At 43.7% G+C, this 14,333-nt stretch overlaps 1 protein-coding gene across 2 annotated transcripts in view; it reads right to left on the bottom strand.

The window, feature by feature from the left end:
- Positions 1-4,254: 4,254 nt before the first annotated feature.
- LOC119209593 (guanine nucleotide exchange factor VAV3-like) overlaps positions 4,255-14,333 on the bottom strand; it is a 32,133-nt gene continuing 22,054 nt past the window's right edge. The window contains exons 24-28 of one of the 2 annotated variants that reach the window (XM_062557766.1): positions 11,166-11,253; positions 10,893-11,019; positions 7,623-7,721; positions 6,159-6,307; positions 4,255-5,526 (exon numbers count right to left, since the gene is read on the bottom strand). In XM_062557766.1, the coding sequence (XP_062413750.1) occupies positions 5,485-5,526; positions 6,159-6,307; positions 7,623-7,721; positions 10,893-11,019; positions 11,166-11,253 (505 nt within the window). In that variant the 3' untranslated portion in view covers positions 4,255-5,484. The remainder of the gene's footprint in view (positions 5,527-6,158; positions 6,308-7,622; positions 7,722-10,892; positions 11,020-11,165; positions 11,254-14,333) is intronic. The other variant, XM_062557767.1, reaches the window with a different exon arrangement.

Raw genomic sequence — 14,333 nt, 5'->3', positions numbered from 1 at the left:
TTTAGTGTTTTTTCTGCTCAACCATATTTGAAATTAGTAATTACAAGTAATTTTTTAAGTGAAGTGTAGACTGAATTAAAGCTGTCCTCGATATTTCACATATAAGCCCTGACATCTTGACACGAGGATGTCATGAGTCGGTTGACTTGGCACCGTTACAGTACTGCACAAACGCAAATAACAACGTCTGCAGGTATTTTGATGAGTGTCCTTCATACTCCCCCTCTCACAAAAACAGGTGCATCGTCCATTTCCAGCCTTTGTTGTCAAAGGTACTATTTCCTGTGTAAATCAAGGTCCCCTCATAAGTTAAGGTCAGCAGAATAAAAAATAAATGTTCAATTATTGCTGCAAACTTGCCACATTCTGACAACAAGTATGTTATTTGACATTTGTAGCAAACCACTGTTGGCAAATAATTTGTCTTGTGTATTAGAATAAAGAGAGATGATGGTGGTGGTGGTGGCAGAACATCCCAACACCCCGAGCTGGGACAAAGAACCAGTTAGAGAAGAAACAGACAGACCTAAAGATAGTCAGAGGTACAGAACGACAGCGACACAAGAAAGCCTTGAGAGTTAAGAGGCGGAGAACGGGGCGGCACACACACCAAAGAACAGAAAAGTGATTCAAGCTACAGCCGCCAGAGATAAAGGCGGGAAGACAGAAGCCTACATCACAGAGGGTCCACCATGAAAGATGGCTCCCTGATGAAAAGAGGCAGCAGTAAACACCCCCCCCCCCCCCCCCCGTCCCGTTCGGCAGACCTGGAGGAAGGCGACGGATTCATCGGGAGACTGAAGAAGGGAGAGAGAAAAGCGGCAGACCGACCGGCACCCATGACGAGCTGCGCCACCTCGTTAAACCCGTCCACGGGAGTCACAGGCAGATGCTCTGCTGTTTCTATGATAATGGCCGGGCTGCTGAGCGGCGTCGTCGTCACGCTCCTTTGAGTAACCGTTGACCTCAAAAGCTGTCACTCTGGTTTTCACGCCAGCGCCGGCTCTCCGGCCTCGCCACACTCACAAGGGGCTTCTTGCACCGAGTGTTAATGCAGGCATGTGCGAGTGTTAATCTTAATCAAATGTGCAAAAAAAAAAAAGTACATTTTCTTGCGAATTGTGGTATTTATAGGTTTGTGTTAAGCTTCTGCGCTGCATGTGGGAATTAGATCGAGGAGGCAAAGATTCGCGATCACCAATTAAGTCTTAAGTTCTTTAAAAGCATGCTCCCCAGACTGTGCAAAGTGGCATAAAGGATGTGAGAGTGTTGCCCATTAATGCACATTTATTCACCCTTTTACATTTAGCGGACCCACCGCTGTCAAGCATCAAAGCGCAGTCAGCCCACGGAGCCACAAGTCTCGAGGAAGTAACCAGGGTGAGGGAGCGAGATGGAGGGGGAAACGGAGAGCTAGACGGAGGAGAAGGGAGCAGCAGTTCTCTGAGGATTAGCTCATTTAGACTGCTTTGATCTGTGAGATCTTAATTGCCGAGCAGCACTGATTGAGTCCTCACAGCGACTTAGCAACACTATCCACGCGGGGAGTGAGGCGGGTGGTCTTGTGCTTACCTCGTCATCCTTATTTATTTTTTATTTTTTTTGGACTTTATCTTTTTCAATTGCCTGTCTATTAAAGAATAAGCACCTGCAGCCCCAGCAATGCTTTCAGTGAATGCTAAAAGCAGCATCCCAGAACGGTTATGTCTAGCAACTAATGTTTTCCACCTAATATTTATGAAAATACTAACCCCGTACTTAAACATACTTATATTGTAAACAAAAGTATTGGCGAAAGATACGTTTTGACCTGATGATGATGACTGGTAGCAGATGCAGATATATATAGCTATATATATATATAGATATATATATCTATATATATATATATAGATATATATCTATATATATATAGATATATAGATATATATATATCTATATATATATCTATATATATATAGATATATATATAGATATTACTGGATAACTGACCAATTTGACCAGCTGATTGTCCCAGAAACGCCTTCCTAAAGAATCTAGCTAGCTCCAGAATGACTCACAAGACCTTTCCCAGAAACTGGAATCGGTGGGATACAGTTGAGATTTCTCAGCTAATGATGCTTTGGAGTTTAGTGAGGAAGAGCTTTTCTTTAATTGAATTTCCGCTTTTTCAGCCACCTCCAACCTTCTGTTTCAGCTTTACAGAGCTCCTTTTGTTCACTCATTCTTACTTCAGTGAATCTGGCCAATCGTCATTCTTCCACAGATTCCATTTGGTGATCAGACTTTGGATGCTGCGCTTGAAATGTGTTCGTGATCCTGTGCTCACCGCTCAGAGCCAACCACATCACTTTTAATAAATCGTTTTTGGTCAGAGCGTTATGATGGTTTAAATACCTCTCTCATTGAATAAAGGCGTAACTATAATAAGGTTAATACTGCGGTTACGATTTAAAAAAATAAAGAGCGTCTTCATGGTTGAATGAAATCGCCTATGAAGGATGACAGAAGCAGGAAGTGAACATTCACTATACTGTAAGTGTGACATGGGATGAATCACAAAGGTTCTGCAGATTTTAATCAAAAGTTTCTGTAGAAATAACATCACAGCAATGGTATGCTGTAGCTCTTCAAGAAAACTTCTGATTTTATAGCATCACAAGGCCATTGAATAGTTTATGTTAGCTTCTATGGGATCTCTGCCGTCATAGTTTAAGATTTTGTAAGGGTTGACGGTCACAAGTCAGCAGTTGAATACAAATCTCACAAAGTCTTTTGGAGAGTCGAGCCCTTTTCAGAGGAACGGAGAGCTCGCCGCACTTGAGGGCAGATTCAGCTTCTGCTAAATCCCCGTTTAAACCCCATATAGAGATCCAGAGGGGCTGACTGGCAAAGACGAGGGGTTAAGCAGATCATTCAGACAGATGAAGATGATGCATGGCTTCCTCGCCTCTTTCCGTCTGCCTTTTGTCTCTCTCTCAGATCCACACACACACACACATACCCCTACACACCACGCGCTTCCCCTCTGCACTCTATCTGCTCCGTGAAACCTTGTACACCCATCTCTCTCTCTCTTTTTTTTTTTCTTTCTGTCTCTCTCTCTCTCTCTCTGGCTGCTGTCCAACTTCTCTGTCGTCGTCTTTCATCTCTTTGGCTGAGACAGGAACGGGCAGATTAAAGAGAGGCAGAGTATTAAGGGAGCCATTCTTCCTCCCTCTCTGACGGCACAGCAGAGCCCTCCCTGTGCTGGAGTTGGTCATTAGAGAGGTTGCAGAGCAGTGAGGGGGGGGGGGGGGGGAAGTAAGCCTGAGGGAGTGTTTACAATTCCAGGATATTTCTTTAAAAAAAACCTTAAAATAAATAAGTGTCTAAACTATCGAACATTCATGGATACTGGTGCATATGCATTGGTGCATGGTGCATTGTGTCAAAATGACCTAGAGTTGAAAATAACATGTTGATGATTTTGTGAAAGTTTCCACATTGAATTATCCAAATATCTTCACAGCGTCGTCATGCTCCTCTAGCGCGCAACCTGCTTTCTGTTGACCTTCTCTACTTTTCCGATTGTTTAGCCATTATTTGAGCGGCGTCAGTTCTCCGCTGCACCTGCCCAACAAACTATGGTTTGTGGTGCAACCACAGAGCCTTTGCTCCTACAGGGTAACGTGAACGTAAATAACTGATTATTACAATTCAAAGAGTATGCTTAAATAAAAAAATGATGTCTCACGTACATGTCAGGCTTTGAAGGAGGGGGAAAAAAGCATCACTCAATGCATGTATGCCACCTTGCTCTACAGTGGACAGCTGTTACATCACCTTTGAATCTTATTCTGAAACCCTCCCCCCCCAAAAAAAAAACTGCAATAGAAGAAAAAATCTCTGGAATGCCTCTCTGTTATACAGCGAATGATCAAAAGATGACGCAGCATGCAGTAAAGTATCGACCTATACCTCCAATTAGCCACACCATCCATCCCACACACATGGCCTTTAAAAAAGTATTTGGCTTTGTTATTGCTTTTGTGCATTTCTTTTTCTCTCTGGCGGTTTCACATGTGTGAGGCCAAAAGTAAAAACTGATCCTCCCCTTTTCACTTTTGTTGCCATTAAATGGGATTGATATGAAATATCGTCCAAGTGTGTGTGTGTGTTTGTGTGTGTTCTTGCTTTTGATGATTCTTTTTATAGTATCATAGGGCCACCTGTAATTGTAGTCTGTTTGACACAAATGACACTGCAGTGGGTAAAATGTCAACACGGCACATATAGGAAAGACTGAGACATCACAGAGTTTAACAAACAGCAAAACCAGGGCCGCAATTTAATCACAACTCGAGCAATATTGACGTTTTCGCTCCGGAGGTACATCATTGGCGTGTTTGTTTTACTCACCTGTCTGTCTGACGGCTCTGTGGGAATCCTCCACAATGTGCTCCAGGTTCGACTCTTCTGTTCACCCTCAAATAAATCTCTGGAAGACTCTCCTTGGCGTCCCTTGACCTTTTCAAACATTTCTTGGGGAATAAAGCTTCGCAGGTATAACTCTTCACCGTCACTGACTGGAAAATCCAGAGAGCGTGTTGGCAAAATTTAGCAGCAACAGCAGAAGCTTCTTCTATGTTGCAAATGCTGATTTGATGATGACAATAATAATCATAAAAAAACAATAATAATTTGGGATTTAGCTTGTTTCTTGTGTTGCATTCTGACTTGTTATGTGATTGATTTCACTCTGCAAAGTAGGTAATGATTCAAATAAACAATGATTGATAAGAATTTATAATACAATAGGGATGAAATCTTTGAGCATGACAGATCCATCTTGCGGAGCTGAAATCTTTCCTTCCTTCTTTTCAAACAGTGTTTCAGCGATTGCATTTAAATATCACATATCACAAACACCACACTTTATCTCAGTCCAGTGGATTTCAACTCTAAAAAGTCGGCTCGTTGAGTACGAAAAATCGGGACGTTCCCGACAACTGTCCAAGCTCCTCGGCTCCTGCATTTCAATTGGACGAGGCACCTGGGCGCCGCGCCGCCAGCGGGGCTCTGCGTTCCAGTTGTGTCGGACTGAGCCCGTCCTGGTACTAAAAACACGATGACAGCGAAGGCGAGTCTCACACCAGCCAATGGAGTCATCGATAATGAGACAAGGTGAGCTGAGAGAGTGGGTGTAGGGTTATCTGCCTACAGCCACGTGCGCTTCCCATGGGGCCGCAGTGAGGGGGGGGGGGCAGACGGGGCCACACAGAGGCGAGATATGGCCCCACGCTCCTGGAATCAGTGATTGGACATCTGCTCCGCGGGAGAGTCTGTCAGAGGGCAGGAGGAGGTCTTTGAGCGCATCTCGGCCTCCTCTTTAGTCCAACACTTTGGGGTTTCATCACAGAGACTCGCAGGGCGCACGGAGTGTCTGAGCAGCACGGCACTCGCCGGAGGTGGTCGGCTTTAGATGGACGCTGAGTCACGAAATCAGTCCTCCTCTTCCACGTAGGTCGAAGGGAACCAGCCCATCTTAGAGGAGACAAAGAAAGGATGAAATGCACAGAGCGTCAAATAAATATTCAACAGGGTATATCTTTTTCATGAACATATTTGTATTTCCTCACTGTTCCTCCTGATTTTGAACTCTACTCTTCCTTGATCTCACAGTTATTATGCACACACATGCACACACATGCAGAGATATAAGATCACACCACCCTACATGCCATGAACTCTTACCGTCCTCAATTATGTCCAACATTTTGCACCCAAAATGTTCATCATGATCAAAAATGACTGATTGAACTTTAATCAGTTTAAACATTGACATGTTTGATATTTCACTGTCATTTGCTGCAATTGAGACAATTAATCCTGCACACAACTTTGAAAAAAAGAGATAACATCAAGACAAGACTAGATTTAAAATAAATATTTTTCCAATGAAAGTAGCGAGCAGCACTAGCTTCAAACGTCGCCAAATGAAGTAAGAAAGTGACCAGGATCCTCTTGAACGTAAACACAAGGCCTTTTTGTTAATAAGTTCTACAATAACTGCTACAGTGCATTTAAAGACCCCCAGTGGGCAAGAAAACACTTAAAGTAAAGTTTAAATGTATAAATCTTTTTGCCACAATGACAGGATCCTACAGCAGACCCACCCGGCCGTCGATCTCTCCCTTCCACCAGCCATTGGACATCTTGGTGTAGATCTTGATAATGTCTCCCTGCAGCAGCGAGAGCTCCCGTGTGTCTCTGGAGCAGAAGTCATAACGTGCCACTGCAACACCCACCACCCTGGGAGAAAACACTGAGACAGAGACACCTTCACTATATTGAACAGAGATTCCGATAGAATTAGTTATTAAAGTTTACAGAGCTAAATGTTGACTACAAGTGGACAAGAACTATAATATCTCAGACTCTGTGATTGAGCAGCTGTCTCCGCTCATTGGTCCACAAATGATTACCACATGTAATATGAAAGTAACCCAAAGGTATGTTGCATAGATGCTCTATGCTTTGTCGTCTTTGGGACACTTCAAATGGAGGGTTTATGCTTGCTGACTAATTGGAATTTTTACTTTGAACTGATCTTGATTTTATATCCTCACTTTTGAAGAAAAAAAAATTACTGATGCTAAACTCGGCTCAACAAAATGCTGTTCTCTAACATATCATTATGGGGCTTTGCATGTTTGCAGTCTGCATGAGGTTGATAAGACAAAGGCATGAGGCACATTTCTCACAGGTACCATCCACAGTAAATTGACTATGTCTATCTCTTAAGGACGATAATGAAGCAGAGACTCCGACTCTTGAGCCTGAGTGTAAAAGCAAACCGTCATTGATGAGGGAGACATTTATACATATGAAACATGCACAGTAAAGACGAGGAGGCGTTGGTTTTTCATCATCATGTTCGGCCTCATTAACGTTGAACGCGGCGCCTATCGGGTTGTACAAGGGGATTCCTACGCATGCAGGTCGGCGGCCTCACATCCATTGGGAACGCAGGTGTGCATAGCTTTGTTTACCTTATCTGTGAAAAATAGAGGCGACACAGCTGGGAATATATGGTGGATGAAAGGAATACATCTCCACCCCCCCCTCATAACACAAACAGGCGCATCATGCCCACACAGAAGCTTAGGCCCACACATACACGCATGCATGTATATATGGTCATGCTCAAAAAGGCAGACATGGACAAAGGTTGAGCCGAATATATGCTGTAAAATGAGAAAACCGCCCACGATTCCAATGTGGGTCGTTTTATAGTTGCACTAATTTCAGCTTGGGTATTTTGTGTATTTCTATTGTGTAACATATTTGTTGTGGTTTAATTAGCAAGTAAAACTTTACAAACTAAAGTCCAAGACCACTTTTAATTAGTGATTATGACAACTGATCATTTTAAGTCAAATGTAGATACCAGCAAAGATCTTCACATATTGGGAGACAAGTCAGAAATTCAAAATACAATAAAAAAGAGGATAAATATGATGCATGGAATCATTAGACGATATTATTTAACAGAAAAACAGATGTTTGTCTTTGGAAACGTGTAAATGTGTGCACACAGGAAGGGAGAGACAAAGCGAGTAGAAAAGATGTACCTGTACCTGACCAGAAAGGCGAGGAGGAGGGAGGAACAAAGCTGCAGCCGCCAAGAGGAACTACAGAGAAACGGAGCAAGTGAGGGGTGGATGGGGGGTTCAGGCCTTGGTGGAAGTAAAGAGAGAACAAAAGCCAAGTAAGTTTGACAGAAAGAAAGTATGATGGACGGTAATAGAAGAGAGAGAGAAAGAGGGGAAAAGTTGATCAAAGAACAAGCAAAAAGCAAAGACTAGCAGGGGAGAAAAGTGAAGGGGGGGGCAAATACTGAGTTAACATCGATATTTAACCTGCTTCTTTGCAGAACCATGCGGATTTCTTCATATACTATGGTCTGCCGTTTTATATATCATTTGGCCCTTTATATCAGTCAGCTGAGGGCGTCCCTGTTTCACTGGGACATATGGGACATATTTAGACAATCATCAATTTTTAAGGAGAATACTGTAAAACACCTCTAAGCTAAGACATGTCTGTTTCCCAGTCTGGGCGTCGAGTTATTGCCCAACAGCGGTCGCCCACTTGACTGATGTTCTTGTGGATTGAATGGGAACAGAACCCCGCGACCAGGTCTCAAATATCGCTGACAGCCTCCTGGGAGAAGCGGGTGCTGTCAGCATTACGGCGCAGCATCGTGTCACGTGCTCAACCGCCGGCAAACCTTTGGCTAAGACGCGTGGCCTCTGTAATCTCGCCCCCCCCACCACCCCCGCCCCCGGTCTTACTGCACACCGCAGCAATAGCATAGTTTTGAGCAAGCAAATGCAGCAGCTTGGGAGGGGTGGGGGGGGTTTAAGTGTATGTTTAGGCACAGCACGTCGCCCCGACAACGCAAGCCAACGACTTCTGTTTCCATGTGAAATCCCACGGAGCCAGCGGACCCTTCCACTCAGAGAACCACCTGCTGTCATCACCGCCATATGGTTGCCTGAGTCCCCCCCCCCATGGATAAGTAAATGCAAGCCAGAGAGGCGTCGACTGTTTGTCTGACCAGAGGGCACGCAGACAACTATACAAATACCTGTGCAGGAAGTGTATACAGTAAAAGCATAAATACCGACTGTGTGTGTGTGTATGTATATACATGTATATACATATATATATATATATATATATATATATATATATACTGTATGTATATGTTACTACCACAAACTAGCAAAAAGATTTGATGCTACACTTGATTCAGTTCAGTATGATCAAACTAAATATACTGCATTGTCATCCTTTTCCTTTTTTACACATTTTTACAAAGCATTGACTTATCCTCATCAATATAAGAGAAAATATATCTTAAAATGGCATATCTAAAAATGGTGATGCCTGACTGGTTATTGATTATTTCCAATCCCTAACATTCACACACAAATAGAGACGTCAACAATCGGCCGGAACAAATTAAAGATGGCGGCTTTGCTTTTTTAGACAAATCACTCCAAAGTTTTCAGGGTTTTTCAATAGTTCTGATTGTTTGCTCAGCCTTGCCTTCTGTTTTCTTTGCTTTGAGGAGTGTGTTTTGGGAATCAAACCATTTTGTGTGTGTGTGTGTGTGCGTTTTTTTTGTTTTGTTTTGGCATGACATCTGTCTTTTCACGTAGGCTGTTTACCAGACAGAGAACGCGGTGCCCACACTAAGTCTGTCTACGGGGGTGGACGACTTAAGGCAATAATAATCTATCCCAGAATGCATTGAGGATCTGTCAAGGCTTTCACGCGGGGAGGAAGCGCGGCGGATGGCAGCGATGCACAAACACACCTCTCGCAGAGTCGCTTTGACGCCCCACGACGCGCCGGTGAGACCGACCGCTGCCAGAGGAGGCAGCGAGGGACCAGGATGCAGCAGAATTTCACATCCGCGCAGACACAAAAGGCCGACTCTTGACTTTGTTCCCGCGTTCGTCTTCCTGCTTTCTGATGGCTGCGGTGGTTTACGTGCGCGCCTCAACTCAAGTTGTGACAGTTTACCTCCAGCAGCTTTCTGCGCCGTTACATCAAATGCATCAAATCTGCAAACTTTTCACTGTTTGGTTCGGGGCGGGGGGGGGAAACAGGCGAAGTCCCTCCGTTGGACCGGGGGCATCCGCCCCCCCCCCCCCCCCCCCCCTCCTCCCCCAGCCCAAGTGAAATGTCTTGTCCTGTCAGGAAAATCGGGAAGCCGCCTCGGAGCTGAGCAGCATGTGGAGTGCGACGTTTGGAGTTGCAGCCCCCCCCCCCCCCCGGTGCTTTGCCTGGGGCATCAGGGCCTAACAGGGAGGCTCCTTTCTCCCTTTCTCCCCCACTCCTTCCTTTGTCTTTTGCTCTCCTGCTGTTCCTCCCACCCCTCCCCCTTTGTGCCCCCCACTCTGGCTTTTACCTCCATTCACACTGGGTATTAGGAAACGGTTCCGGAAAGATATTGGTCTGCTTTCTTGCTGGGACTGATTGATTCCACCCTAAAAAAAGGCTGGCCAAGAAATAATTTTCATGCCATCCCTTAATTTGTCATTTTAAACTTTGGTTTGAATAAAGGGCATGTGTGAGTTTCAGTCCCGCTTTACACCAGGCTAAAATAGCATTTCTGATGATCTGTATTTACTGGGAGGACAGAGTGGCTTTGTCTTTTTACTCATAACCTTCATTTCTATCTCTTTCGTTTTCTTTACTCTTGCTCCACCGCCCATTGCTCTCACTGTTTCCCTTTCTTACATCATGGCCTTCCTCCCTTACTACGACCTTACTGCCTCTGCGTCTGACCGGGCTGATATCAAAGATGGTACTTTTCCTAATTGCCTCTTAAACACGGTGAGGATGCTAAGGACACAACCCAGTTATGTGAAATTCAATGACAACCGGGAAAGGGGCAACTGGTTGGTCACTTTGTGATTTCACACTCAAAGTCACTCAAGTATTGAGATGGCGTTTTTAACATAACAACCAAGCAAATGGTCTCCAATCAGGTTGTTGCAATAGAAGATGAGACATTTTTTTACAGTTCGGGCCCAACTACACCCTCCAACTGTAACATTATTTGACGATAAAGTACAGCCTCTCGTACCTTATCAGCGGGTTTATAATAACAAACTATAGCAGGTTAGCTCTTAGTTTGTTCTCTGGTTTGGATTTAATGAACTGGTAAATAGAGCTTTTGATCATATAGAAAGTTGTCTACAACAAAAAAAAACATCCCATAAAAAAGACAACTCACTTTACTTTATATGAACTAGTCAAAACTGGTCACAACCCTCTTCCATACACAGTCTAAGGGAAGGAAATGTGTGTGTTTTGTGAAGCAGACTCACTGCCAGCTCTGGTTATGGCCTTGGGCAGGCTCCCATTGGACAGTTCCCTGTATGGGACCTGCAGATTGGTGTCGAGACTGCTGAAGCCCTCCTTCAATGAATGCTGCTTGTAGTATTCCACCAAGTCCTGTGTAAGACAAGCACAAGGAAAAAGGAGCATATCCTTCACGAGAATAATCCAGTGAGTGAGTGAGGTAATCCTTTAATGAATAAATGAATGTACTCATCAATGCTACAGTAGTTTCAAAACCCATGCAAAGTTCAAACCTTTACCAGCAAAGTCTTGAACAGCCGACTCTCGGCGATGTAAAAGCAGCCGTCCTTGGTCAGAATCTTAATGTGCTTGACTTTATCGTTGAACCTGTGGAGGATGCATAAGACATGGGCTGCTAATCAACTATAGATGCTTCCACGTCAATCCAGTCTCCATGGCCAACCGTCACCAACGTCCGTCCCGGGCGGACTGCCGGTTGCCACGCTGAGCTGCGCCGAGCAACTCTGTTTGACAAGAACACCTCGGGTTTCCAACACACTCTGGATCTTATGATAATGGAGGCGTTCAAGGATTAGTGATTAATGATTAATACAGTAGACCAGTGTCTGATTGTAAAACAATCCTGTCTTTACCTGTTTTGGTAAAACAGGTATACCAAACAGAGGTTCATTAATTCTTAAATTATTTCAAATGTTTTAAAAAATACAGGTCACAAGCATCGCATAATTAACAAGAAAAGCAAATGGATGAAAAAAATCATATTGAAAAAGTATGCAAAACATATTGTTTTGGATGGTAAACCAATCAGCTATTAGATAATACAGTTCAATGGTCACCAAAAGAAAACACAAAATCAAATCAACAGCAGCAGGAGGAACTTATTTTGTAAATAACTAAATAATGGTTTCTTTTCTGAACATTTGAGTAGACAAAATGTTCCAAGCAGTAGTAATGTGCTGAGAATCATCATGTGTGGATGACCACTGGTGCTTTCCATGTGAACTGCGAAGTAGGAATTTGTGACTTTTCACTTGAGGATTTTAATTGGAACGCCCCCTAAAAACAACAAGCAGAGTCAGAACCTCAACAACCTGGACTCAAAACCCGGCTCTGCGCGTGTTTCATTCGTGTCTCATTCCCTTCCCAGCAGTCCTCTCCATCTCCTATCTATTGAAATGTGGCCTTAGTGTTTGTATGTGCAAAATACCACATCGAAGTACAACTGTAAAAAATGCACTTTAGAGTATGTGAGAGTGTATGCTATAGGTTTAAATGAAAGAATGAACTTATCATTGTCAACTCAATACCAGAGTTGCGGACCGACCTTGAAAATACACACACTGTGCAGTCGGCTTCAACGGGGCTCCGCTGTCATGCCAATTAGAAGCAGAATGTTGTATATTACACTTCCACCTGGTGATGTACAAGTTACACTGAAAAATTGATCGGCACTGTAAATCTTCCAGTGCGATGTATAAGGCATGAGAAGCATATGATCGCGTGGCAAATTCACATACAGTGAACATTATTAATATATGGCGAGCAATACATTATTGATTCATGTTGAGTTATATGGGGCATAACACATGGAGACAGATGAGCCCAGTTTGGTAAGTATTCCCTTCCTCCAATAGGCCCCCCCAAGGCTGCACACACAGACACACACAAACATCATTCAATGCGCACACACACACACATCCACGCGCACAAAGCGCGTGGCACACTCCCAGTCGATGAGTAGCAGCTGACGCGTGAAGCTCCGTCAAGAACGCAGACGCCCATTCTGATCCCGATCTTAGACGGTGAGACAGGGCCATTAGGATCGGAGGGGTTCAGGAATCCCCCCGTCCTGAACGAGGGGCGGGACGCGTCCACCGAACCCGAATGGGCCGGAATGCCGCGTCACCGGCTAAACAGTCTAACATTAGTGCAGCCTCAATCGCAGAACGATCTCTTGCAGCTGTCATTTCAAGTCAGGGGGACTTGAGAGTCCTTTTTTTTTTTTTTTTTTTACATTTTAGGACGGAATGAGCTTTGATGCAGCCTGAAAAGATATTCGCTGGTTAAAGTGGCCGGTGTTGTATTTCAAAAGGCGGCTACGGGGGCACTCCACTTGCAGATAAAGCAGCCATGTATTGAGGCCTAAAAGGATGAATGACTTATCTTGAATTCCAACGCATCGCTAACCTCTTTTTTTAAAATACATTTCTCAGACTGATAGCCAAAGAGCGGCAAAAAGTACGATGCAAAGCTATCAGGCTGTGCTTCATCACATATCTGGGCAGAAGAGACGGACAAAAGAAAGAGGGTAAAATAGTTCATCTAATTCCACCTCCTCTTCATGCTACATTCAGCGGAGCCGACCGTCGGGGGGGAAACCAGAACGAACCTCAACCATGTTTGGCGTGATGTAGGTTCGAACAAACCACGGACACAGATGAATTCAAGCAGGAGGAGTCTCAAATAAGAAAAACATATTCTAAATGTCTACTAGCGGTGGAGAAACTTTGGCTTTTTTCTTTTCTGAAGCTAAGGGATGTTCATCCCACTGTAGCTGAAGCAGAATTTCATCTTTGATCTTTGATGAATCCCTGTCAAGAGATTATTTTTTCTGTAGCTCTTAAGGAAACTGCTCCCAGTGACGTCTGGGAACTATGCAGAGCAAATATCAACTGGATATCTTTTTTTTAAATGTAATATCTAATGAGGGAAGAAAAGCCTGTTGCTTAATCATTGTTATCTTGTTAATGAGTGATTCAATGCGGACAGCCCAAAATAATACAAAGCCACACAGCAACATGAGATACTTGAAGCGTCCTTTTCAGGCGTTTACAATATTCAAGCTTAAGAGTGGGAGTAAAATGTTTGTGACCCGGTGAGCAGTTACTGACCAAGAATAGAAATAAAAGCATCATCATAGATGCAATAAGCGGCTGCTCTTACCCGTGTTTTCAGTTCAGGTTGATCCCAAACAGGAAATGTATTAGCAAGACCTCAGTCTAATGCTCTTAACCGATTCTATTTTAGCTCTTATGTGAGCTAAAGTTACCAAAATAACTTCATGAGCAGCAACACATTCTGACTCATTGCACCTTCTTCATAAAAATCCAAATCCTATTCATCAATCTTAGAGCTACCTTTCAGAACTATGAATGTCCTAAGATAATTACTGCAAAGCATTAATTTACAGTTAAACAGAGTATGAAACCTGTGAAACACAGCGTGATCTCCTTCTGCTGCGGCCTTTCCAATTTTAACATTTGATCAGCTGCTCGTTTTCATACACAACACCATTGTTGTGTTATTATTTGCATGCGGCCATTTGTTTTTATCCTGAAGGATTCTCACCACTCGCCTCTCGGAGGAAGGTGTTTTTTTTTAGCCCACAGGACTGCTGCTGACTATACGCGTTTTGTTTTTTCCGCCGTCAACTGCAGCGAGTGAAA

The sequence above is a fragment of the Pungitius pungitius genome, chromosome 15 (assembly GCF_949316345.1).
Source record: "Pungitius pungitius chromosome 15, fPunPun2.1, whole genome shotgun sequence".
In the NCBI taxonomy this organism is placed as follows: domain Eukaryota; kingdom Metazoa; phylum Chordata; class Actinopteri; order Perciformes; family Gasterosteidae; genus Pungitius; species Pungitius pungitius.
The sequence above is the reverse complement of the archived record's forward strand: the minus strand, read 5'-3'. Positions and strand labels throughout refer to the sequence as shown.